The sequence below is a fragment of the Protopterus annectens genome, chromosome 2.part2 (assembly GCF_019279795.1).
Source record: "Protopterus annectens isolate FY-2018-M chromosome 2.part2, PAN1.0, whole genome shotgun sequence".
Lineage (NCBI taxonomy): Eukaryota > Metazoa > Chordata > Ceratodontiformes > Protopteridae > Protopterus > Protopterus annectens.
Genome location: NC_056730.1, coordinates 564,827,350 through 564,852,636, shown reverse-complemented (window position 1 = coordinate 564,852,636; position 25,287 = coordinate 564,827,350). Strand labels below are relative to the sequence as shown.

Below are 25,287 nucleotides of genomic sequence, written 5' to 3'. Positions count from 1 at the left end.
GCAACAATTCAGAGCATATCTGGGAGTTTCCACCCATATTCCTGACATAACTAAAGAAGGCCTTGTGATTATCTTTAGTGTCTAGGGCAATTTTTCTTCAAACTGGCCTTTGATGATTTTATGAGGGATCAATGTTTCTTGCTAATACTGATCAGAGATGCCTTCCCTTTTGGGATTTTGCTCTGTCATGTAGTAGCTTCCTCCTTCTGTTGTATAGCTTATTTATGGCCAGGGTCCACCAGACCGGTCTCCTGTTTTTGGAGGAGTGAGTCTTGGTTTTATTTGGGATAGCATGATCCCTGCATTCCTGCAGGTGCTCATAGAATGCTTTTGTAAAGGATTCTTTGGGCTGTATTATCCTCTGGCCGGGCTTTGAAGGATTCCACCTCAGTCTTGAGAAGTGCAAAGTTGGCTTTTGAGAAATTCTTTACAGTGATTTCCTTGGCTGGGGGTGGGATGGGATATGGATGTCCAGGGAAATTTGTTTATGGTCTGATCTTACTAATGAGGGGTTTACCTCTGGTGTGGAACATAGAGTCCCCATGTTGGTGATGACCAGGTCCAATATGTTGTCCTCTTGTGGGAGTGGTGACCAGTTGTTCCATCGTGTTAGAGTTTATACATTCAAGGAACCATTGGGTGAGGGTGTTTGGGCTTGAGTAGTTTTCCCAGTCAATGTTTGGGTAGTTGAAGTCACCCAATAACATAGTGTTTGGAGAGACCTTCATATTCTCCAGTGTTCTCAGGAATGCCAAGTGGGGTTCCTGTAATAGGGAGGGTGTTCTGTAGCAGGCTACAAACTGAAAGGCAGTTTTGCCCGCTGTTAGTTGCACATGGATGGTTTCCGATGCTTCGTGCAGTGCCACTAACATGGAGGTGTAGGTATCTTTGATGAATATAGATAGTCCCCCTCCTTTTGTGCTTCGGTCTGAGCTTCAGAAGGACCTGCCAACCATTAGCCGCCCTTTCAATACCACTTAGAAATTATAAGACTCCATGCAGATGTTGCCATCTCTTCCATAGCCAACTCCTGTGCAGTCATTTACCAATTACTAATCCACTCAACCCATGTACAGTACAGTAAAGTTCCACTGCACTATAAAATAACCCTACAAGGGGTACTTAATGTAGATTACAACTCCTTTCTCCTTAATTTCACCCTTTTTACTCAAGTTCATTAGTTTCCAGTTTTGCTTAGACTCAGAGATGCAAGCTCTGCCAGTCAATGCATTACGGTAACTAATATGAGAAATCTATGTGTCATTACTAGACTAGATACGCTATGAGACAAATAAATAAAATAAAACTGAAAATATTGCTGCAAATAGAGTTTATTATGAGCTAGCTGAACCTTGTTTCCTAGCAACCTTATTCTCATTCTGCTTCAATATGCACTATTTTTAGAGCCAGTTTGCAGGTTGCTTACATCAGGTAATATTTTTGCTAGTAGTTTTAACTATTTACTGTAAGGTAGTTCAGTAAAAGGGCTAAGGTGGCAGTCTAGTTAATGGGGTCATTGGCAGGGCACCTGAAGAATTTGGTGTAGATATCTTGTTACGTCCCTCTCTCAGGAAGCATTAACTACATTCATTGATATTAGAAGACGTACTGGATTTCTTAAACATTTGAATGAAAGTTACAGCTGCAAAACCTGAAGTGGCATGATACTCTTCATCTCTGTCCTCTTATGTAATTCTCAAGCTGTGACCTCCTATCCATCTTACCTTTGTTTTTATTTTTAGGTGTGCTGTCTTGCATCCATACACTCCCCGAAATCCAGAGGAGCTGGAACTGCAAAGCGGAGATGTAATCCGTATTTATGGGAAATTTCAAGAGGGTTGGCTAAAGGGAGTGTCACTGGTGTCAGGAAAAATTGGCATATTTCCAAGTAACTGCGTGACTCCAATTTTCAGGTATAAATGATAATATTTTTTCTTTGCTTGACCTGATTTAAAAAATCATTGGAAAGTATGTTTAGTGTAAGAGAAGAGCATCACAGATACAGGTTTGTTAGTGTAGAGGTTACTTGAGATTAAATTTTGCCATTTAGTTTCTTCACCATCTGCAAGCAAAATCATGCAAATTGTAACAGCAGGCAGTTGACTGGAGCCTTAATTTGAAGTGCTGTTTGTTCTTAATATAGACCAAACCAAACCAAAATATTGCATAGCTTTTCAATCACCCATATTTCCTCTATCATATGCCAATCTAGAGCTTACCTTATCCAACATTTAACACTATAGAAGCTTAATCAAATTGCACTTGTGTTATTTTTGGGCTGCATTCTATAACTCTCCAGTTAAACATATATACATTGTCAACAGTATATGTATGAAACATAACATTCAAAGGCTATCTCAATTAAAAATGTGAAAACTGACCTCCACTAGTATAGCCACTTGATCATCGGTGCATTATTTGACCAATCATTTTAATTTAAACATGAACATTGACCAATTATTTTAATTTAAAAATGAACTACATCAGTATTTGAAGGCTCTCCTTCTCCCTTTTGGACTTCTGTCTTTCTTAGAATTTTCTGTGACACTGGATGATATTCTGTTTGTGTTCCATCCCTGCAGAGTGTCCTTGAAAGAAAGATACAGCAGGCATGTGAGTTCTTCCAATATCAGTTGACCTACAAGGGAGATGTCTGCAGTAGGTACTGTAGATCCCCCCCCCCCCAGTTTCACTCTTGTTGCATGGAATGCTTTCATTGCTACATCATGGTAACAATGTATCCGATAATGAAACTTCAAGATTATAATTTTATAATCTCATCATCTGCTGGGCTTACTTGTACATATAATCTCATCTGAGTGTAGAAGAACTAGGGAGTCTGCGGACGCATATGCCTTGTTGTGTATGTGCCGTTTATCCAAGACACTTTATATTACCTTATCAGCAAGGACATAGGTGACCTCCAATCACTGGACCCAACCCAGTTTGGCTTCATTAAAGGTAGACCATGCTTATTAAACCTGGCAGACTTCTTGATGAATGTCACCAAAGCTACGGACGAAGGTAAGACAGTGCACACAGCCTATCTCTAACTTGCCAAGGCTTTCAATACAGTTCCCCACTCTAGCATCATTGAGAAGCTCTCCCAGATAAGGATTAACCCTTACATTACTAGATGGGTAGCCAACTGGCTCACCAACAGAAAACACTGTGTCAAAATTGGTGACTCCACCTCCACCAGTAGACCTGTCACCAGTGGTGTACCACAAGGGTCTGTGCTGGGACCCTTACTGTTTGGCATGTATTTCTCAGAAGTCCAGGCCAACGTAGATGGACCTTGGTTCACCAGGTTCGCTGATGATTGCAAACTGGGAGCACTCATTGAGTCTCCCAATGATGTCAACATATTACAAGAAGAGCTAACACAAACAAATGATTGGTACCAAAGACGTGGCCTAAAACCAAATGCAAAGAAATGCATTATTATTCCCTTTTGCAAAGCGGAATTCCCTACAAATTGCAATATTGACAGCACCCCCGATGAGTTCCACTTGGGAACATAGGTAGATAGCAGTCTGAACTTTGACCACCATGTTTCCACAGTGGTAAGATAAGCCTTCTACATAGAGCACCTCATAAGCAAGGGCATAGCATCCAAGTCAAAGGAAGTTATAACTCCACTGTACTCGACCCTCATCAGACCACTAATAGAGTATAATGCACCCTTTTGCATGTACCTCACCAGACACCTACAGCAGCTGGAGAGATCTCAGATGTTTCTCATTAAGAAAATACAGAGACTCCAAATCATGATCTAAGTGAACAGGCTGAAAGCCCTGTCACTTTACTCTGTATCTTATAGGTTGTTGAGAGGTAACTTATGCCTGGCCTATAGGGCAATCTCCAACCCTGCCCTAATGGAAATGCTGCACATCCGCAAGTCAAGTGGCCCAAGAGTCACTCACTCTTGGAATATCAACCTAGCTTGTGACATTAACAGAACATGCTGGAGAGAAAGATATGTCTCCTAGAGACTGCCACTTCTCTGGAATAGACTTCCTATTCAGGTAAAACAGAGCTCCTCACTAACCCTATTCAAACACAACCTAGCTAATTAGATGGGAGACTGAAAATTCACCCCTGAGGTGGCACCCATTTCCCTCATGGATGGGGGTAGCCAGTGGTGATCACAGACCTGCTCTGTTCATAAATTAATTCTGCGAAGTACCCAAAATGAGCAAATGGGAATACTTGGAATTAACATGGTTAGGCTTGTAAAGACTCTAGGTCCGCTAGCCTGGTAACCACCTATGAACCTATGAACCTATTAGCCAGAGTACGAGGTGTACACACCAAAGCATGGAAATTCAAGACTTTTAAGAAGAGTCAGATAAGAAAGCATTGGCACAAGTTATTTCATTCACTTCAGAAACCCCTCTCAAAGACCAGTTGATATGGCCAGAGTTTGCTGTCCTTACCAGCGAACAACTGTGTATTGGTCTATCTAGTCTTTCTAACCAATATCAGTGGTCATTCATGAAGAACCTTCTCCTCCTACTAACCAAGAATGATGTGGTTATATGAACCTATAAGAATGAGTTTTAATACATATATGTATGTAATGTGCACACAAATGTAACAAAAGGGTTTCCTGGTTGTAGCCATCTGTTTATTACATTATGCAAGTTTTAATGACACCGTTTCTATTTTCTGTGTTTTCATGGAGTAAGTATAAGAATTTATAGTCAGAGCTTTGTTTAGCAGAAACTGATATCTGCCTTAACTTGGGTTAACCTGGCTTCTTTCCTACTTTTCCTGTATCTACTGTTTTCTTTTTTATTGTAAGTCCTACAAAAAGTTACCTCCCTTGCATTCCCTGTAAACATTATGTAGAAAATTCTACTCATAGTGAATACAATCTGCACATGATGTTCCTTACCATAACTCAACATGCTATATGGAAAGTCTGAATATCTTAAGAAAGTCACCTTACACTTTTTATAATCATAGCATAGGTTCATAAGTTCTTACTAAGCTTACCTTATCTTGTTTTCATAAGTTCTTACTAAGCTTACTTTATCTTGTTTTAATGATGGTATATGTATATTATTCTACATGTCATATGCATATTGATATTTGTATTAAAATATGTATTTACAGCATAGTGTAATATGAAGTCAGATTTCACTTATCTATATGTATTTTCTGTTCTTTTACTTGTGGAACTTGTCTACCCAGGCCTCCACTGAAAATGGATACAGTTATCCAGTTGGACTTTCCCAGAAACAAATGTCAATAAATAAATAAATTATGGCTAAGGAGACCACTGAGAAGCTCATCTACATCACCCATTACTAATGGAAGATTAATAGTGTCCCCTAAAAAGTATGGCCACCCATCCAGTCATGGTGAGTGGGTTTTAAAGGTTGCTAGGGAAGTACCCTGCCTTCCATGCAAAAGCACCTTATTTCACAAATGGACTCCAGGTTAGGTACCTGCAGCACCATTTGGTGATGCTGATGTAGTGGTGGTGTAGGTTTAGGTATCCTGGGGGATATTTGCTTTACCACTAATTCTGGAAAGAGTGCTTGGTCATTCATAGCAAGAAAGGCAAGGCACAGATAACACATAAGCAGTCTATATGATACTGATTAGAGGGAAAGGCCTTTTAATCATTCAGAATTGCTAGGGGTTCTGAAACTTAAGATCTTTTTGATAAGGAAATTATGAGGTCTGTTACATTGGTGTAGATGCTTAGTGATGTATATGCCAAATGAGACATTATATTCAATAATAGGCATAATAATGGAAGAATAAAGCAGTAAAGCAGAACTATAACTTCTTTGGACCTTGAGGAGATACCACAAGGGATAAGATGTGCAAAGAACCACCACATAGACATGATGGTCAAAGGAGAATCTGTTTTCAACAAAGGTACCCAAGTGCCTGATACAAAAGCACCCAAGTCCCAAATACAAAGTTACCAAAAAGGCTTTACAAAAGTCAAGGCCTACTATGGTATGTGAGGACAATGTAGGTGATCATTTTACATGACTACTGCACAAATTAAACTTTCTGATTTGTATCTCTACATTCATAAAAAAACATTCCTTTTACCTGACGTGAGGGTTTATGTATCTGCTGGGTTGTCTTACAGTCTATTATGCCCCCAGGAATGCACAAGAGAAAGCATGATCCTTTCCTGATTTATGTTATTCTTCCATAAGAATTAAGTTGTTCAACACCTTTGAGAAGGTGAGGTAATCTGCTGTAGAAATGTTATACTGAGAAATAACATAAGACTGATGAGAACTTTAGAGATGGCATGCATGTCCTCAGGTAATTGTCTTTACTATCGCAGCACAGTGGTGTAGTGCTTAGCAGTGCTAAGTCACAGCACTTTGTTTTCTTATTCACATCTCAGCTGAGGAACATTATGTTCAGACTTGTCATTCTCCCTGTGTCTCCCTGTGTCCACTTGTGTTTGGTTATCTTGGTTTCCCCTCATACCCCAAATGTGGAATTGTGTGTGTGTGTGTGTGTGTGTGTGTGTGTGTGTGTGTGTGTGTGTGTGTGTGTGTGTGTGTGTGTGTTTGTGTCCTACAGCTGACTGGCAACACATTTAAGATTAGCTTCTCTGCTTTGTGGCCCTTGAGTACTGAGAAACACTTTGGCATTCCCATGACCATGAACTGGCTTAAGCAGGTAATCCAAGACTAAATAAAAGGTCCTCAGCATGAAAACAGTCAAAACCAGTTAAATTCTGTAAAGCAGCCAAATCAGGCTGAAAAAGTACATTCACTGTACCTTGTTGTAGTAAATAGCCTCAGCGACTTGTTATTCTTATGCTTTGTTAACCAGATTAGTTCCACTGATCCAGAGACTTATCATCATGAGAGAACCAGGGAGATGAACTGCACAGTACAAAGTTTAGAATAGTTATTTTATTAGAATATCCCATCAATTTAAGCAGTGTTTTGGAAAGAAAATAGAGTACCAGGAGAAAAGCCTTGTAGACAAAGGAAGAACATACAAACACTACCTAGACAGAATCCAGACACTAGACTGGGACTGTGGACCTGAGAAGCAGGCCCAGAATGGAACCCTGGACCTAAAAAGCAGGAACAGCACAATGCAGTCAGCTCCTATGTTTGCCATCCTAGTTTCTGTTTCTTACCATGTGTATGACACTGATCCTATTAATATTGTATAACAGACCATATGTTTTTTTTTCTAGGTACACTATGCAAAGTGTATCAGTTACTCGACAAGTCAATCTGGTAACAAAAATTAAAACTGAAACAAATATATACTGTACACATGCACCTGTAAGTCCAGAAGAAAGAGTACTAGCAATGTAATAGTCTGTAAAATAAGCCAAACAAAAACATTCTAATCAGTGAAATTAAGTAGTTTTCCTGCTAAGTTGTAATGGTTGGGTGCATCGGTCCATGAAACTGGGAAGGAAAAAAAAAACACATACACTTTTCTGCTCACAATTAAGAGAACAGAAAAGACAAATAAAGATGACTAATCCTAAGTGTCCCTGAAAACTTAAAGAAATTTGGATAATAACCAGAGAATATTTAAACAAATACTTGATTTGTATATAAATGCAATTAGAGCAAATTATAGACATAGCAGGAAGCTGCTTTATAGATAATATTGTTAAAAGTAGGTTATAGCCAAAGTGATGGGAAATATTAGCTTCTCATGAAATGAGATTCCAAGGCTGAGAGTGGGGATTCCTGGTAGACCATGTCTACAGAAAGCTCTAGAAGTACCAGAAGAAATATTGAAAGTCCTGCAGATTTACTCAAGGAGTACCAGGAATCTATTTGTGTCTATAAATCTGGGGATTGCAAGGCAACATATTCTGAGCTGTAACACTAACTTGGTGAACTGCAAGGATTGTAGTGATGTTCTTCGTGTTTCACTGTTGCAGTCATTACATTTGGGTTATCTGCTTGCAGTAGCCCTCAGTCGGCCTGATTAACAAAGTCTTGGGTCCTAGGTCGGTTGCAGTCTCTTCTTCTGTGACGTCAGGTCATAAGGGGTATAAAACATGCAGCCGACATCATTACATCAGTCTTTCTTGCCGTGCGGTGCCCGAAGCAGAAGCAGTTCGCAAGTGCCGGTCGGCCGACTCCTGAAATTTTCGTTTTCGAGTTTCCAGAACCGAAGTCTTCAACTAAAAGCTAAGTACCCTGTTGGGGAAACTTTTTCTTGCTCTAAACTGATGTCAGTAAAAGTAAATAATTGCATTTCTTGTGGAAAGCAAATACCTCATAAAGATTTTCATTCGTACTGTATTCCTGCCTAGGCCCTGACCACGACGTACCTCGCTGTCAGTTTTGTGCCTTATTTAAACCACGAACTATCCATCGTCGGTATATTTGCACTTCTAAATATTTTGGTGCTTGGTTCAATTATCCTGATATGTCTTCAGTAAGCCATTCGACTACCAACATTCCGAAAAAACGCAAAGATAAAGACAGAGACAGGCCGCCCAGTTCGCCAGTACTCAGTGAGGCGCTTTCGCAGCCCCTGATACCCGCTACTTCAGATTCACAGAACTCTACTGAGACCCATTCGGAGTCCGTTATGCCGTGAGATGCTTCAACTGTAGAACCTGCGGATGTCTCTACCTTGGATGTGTCCGGAGCCGCTGTGCAAGCACCGGCTTTTGAGGGTGTATTCAGGCCTACTGACTTGCATATTAAACCGACGCCATCTTCTTCTTCAAGGCCTAAAACTCGAACTATGCCTAGAAAACTGATGCCCAGACAGGCCTCTATGCCTAAAAAACAAATGATAAGAATGACTGAAAATGTTATTACTTTAATCAGGGGAAGCCAGCCTTCCCCCTCTAAGAGACCTAGGATTGAGTTTGCTTGTGATACTTCTGACCAGGATTCTGAAATTTCTGTTTCCTCTGATGACCAGGATTTACCCTTATCTACCTATGAGGATTCTGATGCTGAGGGCTCTATTCCCTCTGCTCCCCCCCCCCCCCAGAGGATTCCTCTTTTGGTGAAACCTTGCATACTCTCAGGGAGCATTTTCGTTGGGAAAGTCAGGATTTCTCTGATTCTAAAAAGAGGCTCAGGGATTTCTTACTCCTGCCCCAGCACAGGCCTTTATCTATACCTCCTGTACTGGACATTGTTGATGATGCCTTTTCGGAATCTAGCATGGCCTCTGACTCTTTACCTCCTGCTTCCAGAAAACCTGATAGATATTACAAGGTTCCTGACTCTCACAAGTTCCTTTTCAAAAATCCTACTGCGGATCCTGAAACTGTTTCACAGGGACCCAAGGGCATTAAAGCTACTATTGCCAAAAATCCTACCCCCTCTGATAGAGACTACAGGACGCTGGATAGATGGGGTAAAAAGGTGTACACTTCTGCAACTTTGGCCATTAGGGCCTTGAATTGCCAGTTTCATATGTTAAAGTATCAGCAGCATATTATTGGATTGCTTAAACAGAAAATTATGTTGTTTCCTGATTGTGCTGAAAATAAGGATTTACAGGATTTAATGCATTCTGCTGAACAAGTTGGTAAACATACATTGCAATGTGGTTTTGATTGACCAGAGGCAACTTGCAGGGCTGCGGTAACTGGATCTGTACTTAGAAGACATGCTTGGCTTAAGGAGCAATCCTTGCCAGATCATGTTAAAGTGAAATTACTGGATGCTCCCTTAAATCAGGACTGCCTGTTTGGCAACAGGGCAGAAGAAGTTCTTAAAAAGATGGAGGAAAAAGCTAAATCTATGCAAACTGTTAAATAATTTTTTACAAGTACAACCTCCAAGATTTAGTAGGCATTGGCCTTCTAAGAATTGGTCCTTTCCTGCCTCTTCCAGACCTTCTCAGTCCAAACCCAGATCCAGCTTAGCACCCAGGCTTCAGTCCCAGGGGACGCACAGGAATAAGCAGTGGGGGGCCTCCACTTCCAAATCTGGGAGTAATAAAACTTCCCGCTATGGTAAACTGTCTCTATGACTTCTTTTTAAAACTTCCAAGCACTTCTCAGCTGACTGCCCCTTTGGGGGGAAAGATTGAACTTCATGCAAAGAACTGGGGACTCATTACCCAGGACAAATGGGTTTTAAATATAGTGTCCCAAGGATACAGATTTCACTTCCACATGTTACCAACTCAAAGCGGTTGGCCAGATCTACCTCCACATCAGTGGGCAGAGGCCCAAAAGCAAGTACTCTCTCTCTTAAGCATAGTGGCTATTCAGTTGGTACCAGAAGAAGAAAAGGGACAAGGTTTCTACTCGAGATTTTTCCCGGTACCCAGAAAAAAACAATTCATGACGTGCTATCCTGGACCTGCCCACTCTAAACACCTTTTTGGTGAGTCCAAAATTCAAGATGCTGACTCTTCACCAGTTGCTTCCTATGCTAAGCAAAGATGCCTGATTGGCAACACTAAATTTAAAGGAAGCATACCTGCACAACCCAATCAGGGAATCTTGCAGAAGACACCTACGCTTCAAAGCAGGCTACACCCACTATCAGTTCTCTGCGCTGCCCTTTGGCTTATCTACTGCGCCCAGGGTATTCACAAAGTGCCTAGCTCCAGTCATTACATTTTACAGGCAAAGACATATTCAAATATACCAATACCTGGACGATTGTCTAATTCAGGCAGAAAACCAGGACATACTTTTGAATCATCTGGCTTTTGTACAAAGGGTGCTAACTTGTCTGGGGTACACCATAAACAAAAATAAATCACACCTGGTAACCTGTCAACAAATTATATTCCTGGGAGCAAGCTTGAATACAACTTCCCAGATGGCTTTCCTCACGACAGAGAAACAAATTCACTTGACAACCTACTTCAAACAAGTGGCCACAAAAACCCTGCTATCTGCAAGACAAATACTACAAGCCTTGGGGTTCATGGCCTCCTGCATTCTTCTAATTCCATATGCAAGACTGCATATGAGGAAACTACAATGGTATCTAAAAAGCCTATGGTGTCAACATTCTCAGGATCTAGAAGCAATGATTCCTATCATTCCTTGTCTACGCCCTAGAGTTCCTTTGGTGGGCAGAGGCCTGCCACCAAAACAAGGGACTACCATTCACACTAACCCCTGCCGCCCAAACCCTAACAACAGATGCATTAGACTATGCATGGGGGGCACACCTGGCAGGGAAGTGCATTCAGGGCAAATGGAACCCAGTTCAAATGCACCTTCACATCAATCATAAAGAAATGTTAGCTGTACAGAATGCTCTGACAGCCTTCAAGGACCACATTCTTCCAGGACAATTAATGGTAAAGGCAGACAACACCACTGTTATGTAGTACATAAACAAGCAGGGGGGTACACATTCTTACCCCCTCTGCAGACTAGCCATGGCATTGTGGAACACAGCCTTGAGCTACCAAGTGCATCTACAAGCTCAATTCCTGCCAGGAAAACTAAATACACTGGCAGACAGACTAAGCAGAAACCTCATGGACCCACACGACTGGAAACTGGAACCAAGGATTTTCAACATGTTTACAAGCAAATGGGGAAGCCCAGATATAGACCTGTTTGCCTCCCCCCAGAACTATCAATTGGAAAAATTTTGTGCAAGGACTCCTCACAGACAAGCTTGGAAGGTGGATGCTCTGTCCTTCAGCTGGAAAAACCTATCAGTTTATGCCTTTCCTCCTCTGCCTCTGCTCTCCAAAGTACTACTAAAGATCAGACAAGACAAACCAAGAATGATTTTGATTGCACCAGCCTGGCAGCCTGGCCATGCCAGCACTGGTACCCCCTCCTACACAGTGTGTCACTGTTGTCCCCATGGCACCTGCCTCAGACTCCTACCCTGCTGTCTCAGCAGGAGAACCAGATTCCGCACCCTCAGCTTCAAACACTGAACCTTGCAGCCTGCCTAATTAACTAAGCTCTCCTTTACCATCCATCAGTAAACCAGTGATGGATGTCATTTTAGAGGCAAGGGGGCCTAGTTCTAGAAGATCTTATGCTGAAAAATGGAAAAGATTATGTGCCTGGAACCAATCTCAAGGGATGAGCACAGCAGTGCCCAGTTTGCCTCAGATTTTACAATACTTAACTGAGATTCTTCACAAGGGCCTGTCTTTTTCCTCAATGAAAAATCATGCCTCAGCCATTTCAGCTCATTATAACACAGAACCTCCCCTCTTCTCTCATCCACTGCTCAAGCAGTTCCTCAGTGGAGCCAAAATTTTAAGACCACCCAGGAGAGCTCCAACTCCAGCCTGGGACCTTAACTTTGTATTGGAGAAACTCACCCTTCCTCCTTTCGAGCCAGCTGCTACTGCAGATTTAAAATTCCTTTCTTGGAAAACAGCTCCCCTTTTAGCCATCACTTCAGCAAGAAGGGATTCTGAATTACAGGCCCTTATGGCAGTGGAGCCTTTCATCATCTTTCATGCGGACAGGGTGTCCCTCAGGACCAATCCCTCTTTCATGCCAAAGGTGGTATCCAGTGTGGCCTTTAATCAGTCCATTCATTTGCCAACCTTCTTTCCTAATCCACAGAACAAAGGGGAATGGATACTGCACTCCTTAGATGTGCACAGGCAACTTAGATTCTACTTGAACAGGACTAAACCTCAAAGGAAATCTGAACAACTGCTGGTGGCAATTGCTGCAGGGACAGAGGGGAAGGCTATTTCAAAGCAAAACATTTCCAAATGGATAGGCCATTGCATTAATTTCTGCTATAAGCACCATGGAAAACCTATCCCACAGGGAATCAGACCCCACTCAACCAGGGCTGCATCTACCTCTACAGCCTTTCTCAGAGGTGTACCTATTGGGGACATCCTAGAAGCTGCTACCTGGAGTTCTGTACATACTTTCACCAAGCATTACCATTTGCCAATTTTCTCTAAATCCAGAGCTGGCTTTGCCACTGCAGTTTTGCAGGGCCTTATAGCTGGTCCTAATGCTATCTAAATTCCTCCTCCCATCCTAAGTTTTGCGAATCTACTCAAATGTAATGACTGCAATAGTGAAACATGAAGAACATAATACAGTTGTGTACACTTACCATAAATGTAAATGTTCGAGTGTATTCACTGTTGCAGTCCTGGTTACCCTCCCTCCAGCCCCCTGATTTCTTTTTGGCTATACCTCTTCTCTCCTTTTCTATGCTTAAAAGCTTTTTGGTGTATTTGCTTTTTTGTTTGAGGTATAACCTTGTATATTTATAGATTTAATTGCTTCCCATTAGGGGGGCACCTGACATCTAGGGCAAGAAAAACTGATGTAATGACATTGGCTGCATGTTTTATACCCCTGATGACCTGACGTCACGGAAGAAGAGACAGCAACCGATGTAGGACCCAAGACTTTGTAATCAGGCCGACTGAGGGCTACTGCAAGCAGATAACCCAAATGTAATGACTGCAACAGTGAATACACTCGAACATCTACATTTATGATAAGTGTACACAATTGTACTTTCTACTGAGAAACAATAAAATTAGATTGAAAAACAAACAGCAAGACTATAAATTGACTAGGATTATGTTAAGTAAAAGCAAGTTTATATTCTATTTAAATTGGGAGTGAACTTTAGTTTTGCATTTCACTGTAAATAAATTTCACTTAAACTGAAAAAAAGGTATGTTATACTTGTTACAAAATCTCTAATGGTTGTGTCATTTTTGAGAGGCGTATGCTTGATGTGTTATGAACTAGTGGTATGTGCAACTTCCCAAAAGTAAGACCACTACATTATTTCAGAATTTAAAGGTGAACCCGTGGTCATTACAGCAGGTGATGGTGTAATCAAGTACTAGTTGGATTATCTGGATTCAGAGTGGGGAGCAACAAGTTTGCAAACATCAACAAATTTCGTCATTTATAGATTCTTGGCCCCCACCTTCACATCAAAGAAATGGATGCCCAAAGTAGAGGAGCTGTAGTACTGAACTCTGTAGAACACAACTAGGGGGTATTTTTATTGAAATAGGTTACCTCACCCTTTACTGTATGGGTTCCCTGAGTGAGCCAGTTAGCATTCCAGCAAATAATATAATGGATATTTATTTTGGTGAGTATATTGATCTTACCTTCATGAGAAATGGTGTTGAACTCCTTTACCAGGTCCAGATATGCAGTGACCCTCACCTAAGGCTTCACACTTTGCAAGAAGTGAAGCAGGTTGAGAGGGCATGATCCACTTTTCACAAAATTAAATTAATTAGGATCAAGAGTCCAAAGGTTGCATAAGTCCTTATTTATAGTTCTGTTAGAAGGCATTATCGAACATGATAGCCTATACTATTGAGTCTTGTATGTTTACATTTGCCAGGCTCAGAATTACCATCACCTTTATGCAGGGGCACCAGAAATGCAGTTCTCCAAGTCTTATAGACATAATCAGAGGTGCATCTTTGGTGGAGAGGTTTAGCAAAGGTCTGAGTTAAGTTATAGTTTGCAGTAACCAATAGGCAGCCTGCAATGCCATTAAGACCAATGATGCTGGTGTTTTTGGTTTGGAAGATGGCTGACAAGACATGATCCAGGAGTGATTAGAGGAGAGACATTGTTTAGAGAGGCATTATGGAGAAAGGGGGGCAAGGGTTTTGAGTAGAGGAGGTGCAGTTAAAACTGAATCTATCAACTGAGATTTTGTCAGTGGTTTCAGAATGGATTGCACTATTTAATATTAACTCAAACCTAAAAAGAAGGATTTCTGATTATCTTTGGCGATAGAGGAAACATTTTAGGTTCATAAGTAATCTTACATTTTTATGGTGTGTTTAAGGATTTTGCTAACCATATTTAAATACTTTATGTAATGCAACAAAGGAGTTTTCATATAAAGGGGTCACGATTTATTTTATTTTATTGTATATTTTATTGATGTGGACACTCCCCTATCTGTATTCATTTCTATACTTACCATTTCAGTTGTGTCAAAAATGGACAGAGTGTGATATTCTGCAGTCTAGAAGAGTGAGCAGAATTCAGTTAAATATGCCATGGTAACTTGTAGGGTGTCAGCAAGGGACTCAACCCAGTAATAATTACTGATCCCCTGTAAGAATGATGCATAATTACAGTAGTATCTGAAAGCAGGCAAATTCCTAAGGTATTTGGATATATTCTACAGGAGAAGGCAACAACATGATACTCCGAGTTAAAGAGGAAGGAACAAACAGAAGGGTGAGTACAGACAGGTAATATGTTAACATTTACTAGACTGACAGAAGATTTTCACCCCTAGTCGAAGAGGGGCATGGTCAAGGGAGGTGGCATTAACAAAACTGAGAAATATTTCTGCATACTTTTTGTTAGTGGTAGATGGCTGTCAGTTAACAAAAGGGTAGTTACAATTTCCCATACAATATGTATTATTATTTATAGTTTATTTTTCAAGTGGATTTATGAAAACATCATGTTCAGCAGGGGATGTGTAGGGTTCACTAATTAGCAATTATAGGTAGCTAGTCTGGTCTGAAGTTGCAAAAACCTCTATGACCCTCAAGTTAGTATCATCTATGGTTTGCCATAAGATGGCAGGATTCTAAATAAGTATCAACATGCAACTACACTTCCCCAGGAGTCCTGAATGCACGATAGGTGTAGAATGCTGGTATAGAGGTGGTGCCACATCTAGACTAGCAACAGGTTCCAGTAAGTATGCAGGTATAAGTGGCTTCAAGGGAGAAGAAGGCACGAGTCCCAGAATTGTATTGTTCAAAGCCGGTAGCATTAGGCAGTACTACCTTCATATTGTTAGAAATGGAATTTGTCAAAAATTGACCTTCACCTTAACAATACACTATGGCTGTGGTAGAAGTCTTAGTAAGTGTACAGAAGTCATGGGAGGAGAAATACAGACCTTCTCCAGCAGACCAGAAAAGATAGTTAGACATCTCATCCTATACTGACACACACTGGTAGTCAGACATCTCATCCTATACTGACGCACATTTGTAGTCAGACATCTCATCCTATACTGACACACACTGGTAGTCAGACATCTTATCTAGTCAGACATCTCATCCTATACTGACACACACTGGTAGTCAGACATCTCATCCTATACTGACACACACTGTTAGTCAGACATCCTATACTGACACACACTGGTAGTCAGACATCTTATCTATACTGACACACTGGTAGTCCGACATCTTATCTATACTGACACACTGGTAGTCAGACATCTCATCCTATACTGACACACACTGTTAGTCAGACATCTTATCTATACTGACACACTGGTAGTCCGACATCTTTTCTATACTGACACACACTGGTAATCAGACATCTCATCCTATACTGACACACACTGGTAGTCAGACATCTTATCTATACTGACACACACTGGTAGTCAGACATCTCATCCTATACTGACATACACTGGTAGTCAGACATCTTATCTATACTGACATACAGAGGTAGTCAGACATCTCACCCTATACTAACACAGACTGGTAGTCAGACATCTCATCCTATACTGACACACATTTGTAGTCAGACATCTCATCCTATACTAACACACACTGTTATTCAGACATCTCATCCTATACTGACACACACTGTTAGTCAGACATCTCATCCTATACTGACACACACTGGTAGTCAGACATCTTAAATATACTGACACACACACCGGTAGTCGGACATTTTATCTATACTGACACACACTGGTAGTCAGACATCTCATCCTATACTGACACACATTTGTAGTCAGACATTTCATCCTATACTGACACACACTATACTGACACACATTTGTAGTCAGACATTTCATCCTATACTGACACACACTGTTAGTCAAACATCTCATCCTATACTGATACACACTGTTAGTCAGACATCTTATCTATACTGACACACATTGGTAGTCAGACATCTCTTCCTATACTGGCACACACTGTTAGTCAGACATCTTATCTATACTGACGCACACTGTTAGTCAGACACCTCATCTTATACTGACACACACTGTTAGTCAGACATCTTATCTATACTGACACACATTGGTAGTCAGACATCTCATCCTATACTGACACACACTGTTAGACATCTCATCCTATACTGACACACACTGTTAGTCAGACATCGTATCTATACTGACACCCACTGGTAGTCAGACATCTTATCTATACTGACACACACTGGTAGTCAGACATCTCATCCTATACTGACATACACCGTTAGTCAGACATCTTATCTATACTGACACACACTGTTAGTCAGACATTTTATCTATACTGACACACACTGGTAGTCAGACATCTCATCCTATACTGACACACATTTGTAGTCAGACATCTCATCCTATACTAACACACACTGGTAGTCAGACATCTCGTCCTATACTAACACACAGTGTTTGTCAGACATCTCATCCTATACTGACTACATTTGTAGTCAGATATCTCATCCTATACTAACACGCACTGGTTGTCTGACATCTCATCCTATACTGACACATAGTCAAAGTCAAAGTAAACTTTATTGTTATTTATGACTGCACACGTGTAGCCTAAATGAAATTTCATGCATCAGCTCAATCCTTGAGATTACAAAGGAAAGTGAAACAACACATTCAAGTAGAGGAATAAACATAACTAACCAATACAGTACTACCCCAATACATGCAAGCAACAATAGAGACATTTAGCAACACTCATATATATCAAAAAACCAGGAAATGTCAACAAACCAACGCTGAAAGTAAATACCAAACGGACCAAAAGAAATGCTTCCACTCGTTTAATACATAAAACGAACCAACGTCATTCCATTCACTGGTTTCATTTAAAACAGTTTAAAACAAAAAGGCAAAAGAAGCCACAATAACGTAAAGTGCTTTTCGTTTGGGTTTTACCTGAACTTCTTCAGACAACTTACTTAAAACTCAGTTCAGTTTTAAATACTTTTTCCTAAAATGAACCAATCAGAATAGCAACTTAATTCGCTTTCTAAACGTAACCCAATTTAAAGCAGAATTACTCATAATTCCAAAAGTGAGTAGTAGCTAATAAATAAATAAGTAGATGGTGTGCTCCTAAACAATAGTAATTAATACACACACTCACCTTGTTTAATTTTTTCAAACTACATCAACCTTGTACCTTAAACTATTGTTAATTTACCTAACCCTACAAAAAGTACTCTATTGTCTTAATTATTAATATTTATTATTTTTTACTATCAGACAAGTCTACCTCCTCTTGCACAATACCCCTGTGTTTCCTTTTTAAAAATATTTAATGTTTAATATTAGGTATTAAATATTTAATAGCAGCTCCTGTTCTTCTTGTTCCATTTCACCCAAGAGGCACCAGCTACAGCAGAGAGGGAGGGAGACAATTGGTTTGCGGGTGTCCCTGATGTCCCAAATGGAAATGTATGTATCGACTGAACTAGTTACTAGCAAGTCTGGTTCATACCACGACCAATCTAAGTCGCTGACAACTCTAATATGGCCTTACGATGATATATGAATCTCTCCATATCCATCCTGCCATTTATAAAAATCAACACGCTGGGTACTAGAAGCTGCAAAGAAATGTGAGTACGTCTCATGGGGATTCCACTGTACAGTTCCAATGTCCCATTTGCTCTATTTAATATTATAAAAACCAAACCAACCACAAACGCCCAAAAAAAGAAGAAAGTAATAAACCCCTAAGGGGAAACAACTCATTAATTGTGCACATTAAAAGGTTGTAGCAAGTTCTATACAATTATAGTTCGGTAGTGTTCTTCTAATTTAACTTTAATTCCTGTTCAACTAACCCCACCAGGGGTTACAAGCAGTTAAACTAGCTCGGTTTAAGGAATGTGAATGGGGGGGGGAGGTAGTGTATTAATAAAAAATGTTAGTTAGTAGAAAATTATAAGTTTCTATTAATTAGTAATTAAAATTATCTACTTAGGTTCCTTAGTTTTAATATACAAGCAATGGAACAGGCTTCGTTTAATCCTGGTTCCATACACGCATCCAATCTAAGTTGCCAATTAAGTTCACTCCTTTCCAATGTCAATTTGAGCAAGCTGTCTGGTACTCGAAACCCTCCCTTCATGACTGGGTCTGTTTGTGAAATAATCTTAAACTTAAAAGAATGGCCTACGTGCAGTTCACAGTGGCGGGCTAACGCATTGTTAAGGTTCTTCCTAATAATAGCGTAATTGTGCTCATAAATACGGTCTTTCAGCTTACGGTCGGACTTCCCGACGTAAAAAGCTTTACATCCCTGCATTCAGCCAAGTAGACCACACTTTTTGTGTCACAATTGTAAGTCCCTTTGTTGTAAAAAGTTTCGTTTCTTATTCTAAATTTATTCTCACAATCAATATAGGCACATTGTTTACAAGACCCACATTTTCGGGTACCCCCCATTGTTTTCTCTGTACTCCTGTAACCCTTTTCTAAAATCTGTTTCAAGTTGGAACCCCATTTAAAACTAATAATAGGGTTCTCCCCTATTTTAGCAAAAATGTTCTTATTCAAAGACAAATAAAACCAAAGTTTTCTAATCACTTTCTGTATGTCATAAGCTACCGGGGTATAAGTAAAGGTAAAAGCCAGTAAATAATTGTTGTTGTTCTTAGTTTGTTTCACCTCTATACTCCCTCTCGCTGGACCATACGACATAAACCCTTTTGGCTCCTGAACAGTAAGCATTATTTCAGTAGGACTCGGGTTCTTCGTTCTTACTGTAGATTAATTCAGAATTGGTTTATAAAAACCTGTTAAACGCTTCCTTGTTACTTCCTTCAGGATACAACCTAGGAAGTTCTCTGGGTAACCCCTGTGCAAAAACATGTTGTGCAAGAGTTTACATTCTTTTTCAAACTCATCCTCAGTAGTGGTCATCCTTGCGGCTCGCACAAACTGACCCTTGACCACAGACTTTTTCCTGATGTAAAGGGTGGAAAGGGTGTAAAGGGTGGGTCACTTTTGGAATTATGGGTAATTCTGCTTTAAATTGGGTTACGTTTAGAAAGCGAATTAAGTTGCTATTCTGATTGGTTCATTTTAGGAAAAAGTATTTAAAACTGAACTGAGTTTTAAGTAAGTTATCTGAAGAAGTTCGGGTAAAACCCGAACGAAAAGCGCTTTATGTTATTGTGGCTTCTTTTGCCTTTTTGTTTTAAACTGTTTTAAATGAAACCAGTGAATGGAATGACGTTGGTTCGTTTTATGTATTAAATGAGTGGAAGCATTTCTTTTGGCCCGTTTGGTATTTACTTTCAGCAACACTCATATATATGAAAAAAATACCCTCTCCTGAGTTAAATTATCTACCCTATTTAAAGTAATACAAAACACACTACACATTGAAATGCCTAATTTATTTGCCTAATATTGCACTTGAGTGAGTTAAATAATACCGACTATGGATGTAATAAATAAGTATTGCACTTACTTGGAATATGTATAAGTATATATTCCACAAATAAATAAAAAATTGACTTATTATGTGTCCAGCCCCTGGGACTAGTGCCCGAGTTCAGAAGTCTAATCACTGTAGGGTAGAAACTGATACTGAATCTTGTAGTCCTGCTACCGATGCTGCAATATCTCCTGCCCAATGCCAGATGCTTAAACAGTCCATTCCCAGGATGTGTTGTTCTGTATTATTTTGGTGGCCTTTTGAAAGCATCTTGCAGAATAATGATGTTATATCAATGAAAGACTGGAACCTGCTACCTTCTCTGCAACCCTCATCACTCTTTGTAGTGCCTTCCTTTCTGTAACTGTGCAGCTTATTTATTTATCATTTATTTATTTTACATTTGTTGACCGGGAGTATCTGACTGAGCCAAAAGCCCTTTTTCAGCAGAGGCCCGGGGAGAAAAGCTCCAGATAATTCAAACAATTTTGCAATTACAGTGCAGTTTAAGAACTAATACAGTAATCAATAATACTTGAAAGACAAAATCAAAATAAAATTCCAATGGTACTGTGTTACAATTTCAGATAAGATGACTAAGAAGTTACATGGGAAGCAAAGGTAGGTTGATGTTTATACTTGTTGTTAAGTAATGCATGAGTTTCCAAACCACACTGTGAAATTCCAGGTGAGGATGCTCTCTACTGCACCTCTGATATGTGTATACCCAGGAATTTCATGCTGTTAACCCTTTCCACATTCTCAACATTGATCATCCTGAACACTGGGTGGTTTGCTGTCTTTTTCCTGAAGTTGATGACAATCTCTTTGGCCTTGCTTACATTCAGGTCAAGGCAGTTCCTCTGGCACCAACTGATCAGCAATTCCACCTTTTGTCTGTATGCCCTTTCATCATCCTTTGTGATGAGCCCCACGACTGATGATATGGTTTGACATGTGCTTAGCAAAGCAGTTATGGATCAGGATGGTGATTAACAGTGAACTGTGAACACATCCCTGTGGAACCCTGGTGTTACTTGTGATGCACTTTGATGTGTTCTTACCCGAACATACCTTCTGTGGTCAATCCAGAAGTCCAGTATCCAGTTACAGAGATGTTTACTGATTCCTAAATTTGCCAGTTTATCTATCAGCTGCATTGGTACCATTGTACTAAATGCAGAGCTGAAGTCTATGAACAGCATCCTCATATAGTTGTCTTTGTCCTCTAAATGCTCCAGGGAGATGTGTAGTGCTACTGATATGGCATCAGCTGTGGATTGGTTAGCTCTGTACACAACCTGCAGAGGGTCAAAATCAGGAGGTAGGCATGATGAAAGATGCTTTTTGATAGGCCGCTCAAAACATTTCATAACAGTGGATGTCAGAGCGACTGGTCTGTAATTGTGAGGGTTGGAGGTAGTGGTTTTCTTATGTAGTGGGATGATGTTAGTTTCCTTGTAGCATGAGGGTACTTTTGCCATGGCAAGAGAGGTGTTAAGTATTTCTTTGAGCACCATGCAGAGCTGATCAGCACAGCCTTTTAACACCTTGCCCAGTATGTTGTCTGGGCCAGCAACCTTCCTGGGGTTCACTCTCCTTAGCTCCATTCTTACCACCTCTGTGCTGAGGCTGAGTACTGCATCCTTCAGTGGGTAGCGTTAGTGCCAATCTGTTGTTTCTTTCCTCAGATCTACCAAAGAAGATGTTCAAACTGTCCAGGAATTTGATGCTGTCCTCACACTGTGCCAACCTGATTTTATAGTCAGTAATCTCCTGTATGCCTTACCATAGTCTCCTTCCAGCCTTCATGTCTCCAAAGTGTCTCCACACCTTTCGGCCATAGTCCCTCTTACTCTCCTTTATACCCCTCCTCAGATTACCTCTTGCTACACTAAGTGTTGCTTTGTCCTTATCCCTGTAAGCTGCGTTTCTCTCCTTCAGAAGCTCCTATACCTTAGGGGTGAGCCATGGCTTCTGGTAACTCTAATAGTGATATTCTTGGTATTTGCTACCCCATCAGTGCAGATTGAAATGTATGCCATCACCACCTCAGTATATTCATCAATGCTCAGTTGCTGATTCACTGTGGCTGCCTCCTTGAACATTTCCCAGTTTGTTCTTTCAAAGCAGTCTTGGAGGGCCACCATAACCCCCTCGGCCTATATCATGATTTATTTCTTTGTGGGTTTTTCTCTAACCAGTGCAGGTTTGTAAGCTGGTAATAGCAAAATGGTATAATGGTCAGAGATTCCCATTTGTGGAAGTTGCACTGCCTTATAAGCTTTCTTTAATTTTATCTACACCTTGTCCAGGATATTATCTCCCCTTGTAGGAATGTCCACATACTGATGGTAGTGTGGGAGTACTTCTTTCATATCTGCTTTATTAAAGTCACCAGCTGCCACATGTACAAAGTCAGGATATTTGCTCTTCAGCTCACCCATGTGATTGTATAATTTATTTAGAACCTCAGTGGTATTACCACTTGGTGGGATATACACCCCTGTTACACTGACCCCATTCAGCTACTTGGACAAGTAAAATGGTCTACATTTAATGGACAGGAACTGTAAGTTCTCACAGCAGTGTGATGGTATGATTTCACAGCTGCTGCACCATCTTTTGTTAACATAGATGCAAACTCCGCCTCTTCTGGCCTTTCCACACAGTGTATGTTTTCCATCTGCATGAAACAGTGTAAAATTCTGTAAGATTACTGCACTATGATATGTATTGTTATGCAGCCACGTCTCAGTAATTAAAAATAAACAAGTATGTCTCACCTTGTTCTTGCTGGAAAGTTCCAGTCTCAAGTAGTCCATCTTGCTCTCCAGTGATTTCACATTAGCTAACATTATAGTTGATAGTAGAGGCCTGTAGGAGTTTGCTTTTAACGTTACAGCAATACCTGCTCTGCAACCTCTTTTCCTTGTTCTCTGACATCTCTTTCTCTTTTTTCTTGTCCAGCATATTCCAGAAACCTGCTCTACCAGTTTCCGGCACTTTAGAGTGTGAAGTGTTAAAATACCCAGCTGTTGTAGCTCTGTGCAAGTATTAGGCCCCAGATACTCTGCAGACTTCAAGGCATCCAACCAGCAACATCTAGACATCGACTGTTTAATCTCCAGTAACTTCTGTCTACTGTAATTTATTGTACCTTCAACTGGAAGTGCAGAAACTGATTTTTTTTTTAGATTCTCTGTGCAAAAGTGCAAAAGAAGACAAAATATGCATATCTCTAGAATGACTTGACATAGCCGCAGTCACACAGGGTGCCACCATTTTTTTTTTTTTTTGTGGTAGTCAGACATCTCATCCTATACTGACACACACTGGTAGTCAGACATCGTATCCTGTACTGACATACACTGGTAGTCAGACTTCTTATCCTGTACTGACATACACTGGTAGTCAGACATTTTATCTTATACTGACACACACTGGTAGTCAGACATCTTATCCTGTACTGACATACACTGGTAGTCAGACATCTCATCCTATACTGACACGTACTGGTGGTCAGACATCCTATCCTGTACTGACATACACTAGTAGTCAGACATCTCATCATATACTGACACATACATGCCAAATGGTGCATACTGTGTTTGAACAGCATCCTATATATAGTATCCGGCACTGCTTATCATTTTCCTTCAGGTACTCCAATATACCATGCACAGTACAAAAGAACTGACACAACCTGTTCAAGAGCCTCATTTTTACAATAACCAGTTTCCACTTGTTTGTATTTCTGAAGGTAAACTAGTCAAGCATTTTCCATAAACCAGTCATGCTGTTCCTTTTTTGGGGAGAACATGTTAATCTTCAACAAGTCTGTGCTGTGAATGTGTCTGTGTTGTAGAAAGGATAGTTAACTTATTCCTTGAAGCTTTTGATACATACTACTAAGACCAATCATGAGTTTTTATCTTTGTCTCTAAGTATAATCAATGCATAAATGTTCATACTTAAAGCACCCAGTCTAAACCATGTAAAACCTGGTCAAATTTTATTTCATTGACAGAAGAACCGGTAGTGTCAGAGAATCAAGGATACCCTCCCCTTCTTCCTTGCGACCTGCAAGGGGCTTTAGTTCTATGACAGCCCCTCAAGAAAGAAGTCTTAGTAATGGAGTAAGTCTAAGCACACATGGGAAGCCTGTTGCAGTGGCAACGGCTGTGATAAGCACCGGGTCAATGAAGCACAGCTCCTCACAATCCAGGACAACAGGGAGAATCCCAGTGAAACAGAGCAGCATGATGCGACGAGGTAAGCAAACCGCTACTTCAGCACTGCTTTATAAAGTAGTCGTGCCATTAGTATAAATGATTTGTACACCTGTAGACTGTTTTTGAACATTATTTACAAATAAATCTGTAATTAGAAGGAAGTCTTCTTTCAAAGTTGTAGCAGAAAGCCACTGTCCTACCACACCTTCCCCTTCCATTGTAACAGTAGTAGTCAGCCGCTTAGCACAGCACAAAGAATTGGACACCATGGCTAATAATTATTAAACTCATTTTCTTCACATGTTCAGAGATTAAGGCATAACGTTCAAAAGTGTAAAATTCTCAAAATAGCATGCTTCCAAAACTTGTTCATTGAAATGTCCTGAAGGGACCGTTTTATAGGTATACACACTTAAATGTAAGTGAAGATACTATGAAAGAATCCTTTGAGAGTCTTGAAATGATTTTTAAACAAGGGAGTGTAATGAGACTGAGGTTAATCCTGTCTGTGATGAATTTGTTCATCACAGGGGTGATAAGGCTAGACCTTATTTTTCTGCACAAATTGAGAATGTAACATCCACTAGATTAAATAATACACATGAAAATAACTTTAGAATGAGAATTACTTACTCGAATGATGTTGGTGTGGTGTGTGAAGTGGTAAAGATGAACTGGCATATCTTAACATCTGATATAAGGTACGGGA

At 40.2% G+C, this 25,287-nt stretch overlaps 1 protein-coding gene across 2 annotated transcripts in view; it reads left to right on the top strand.

Annotated features, from left to right (window-relative positions):
- Nucleotides 1-25,287, top strand: part of SH3RF2 (SH3 domain containing ring finger 2) — a 1,223,737-nt gene that overhangs the window by 1,114,419 nt on the left and 84,031 nt on the right. Inside the window, exons 6-7 of one of the 2 annotated variants that reach the window (XM_044064026.1) lie at nt 1,743-1,913; nt 24,377-24,618. In XM_044064026.1, coding sequence (XP_043919961.1) covers nt 1,743-1,913; nt 24,377-24,618 — 413 coding nt within the window. Of the gene's footprint in view, nt 1-1,742; nt 1,914-24,373; nt 24,619-25,287 lie in introns of both variants that reach the window. The other variant, XM_044064025.1, reaches the window with a different exon arrangement.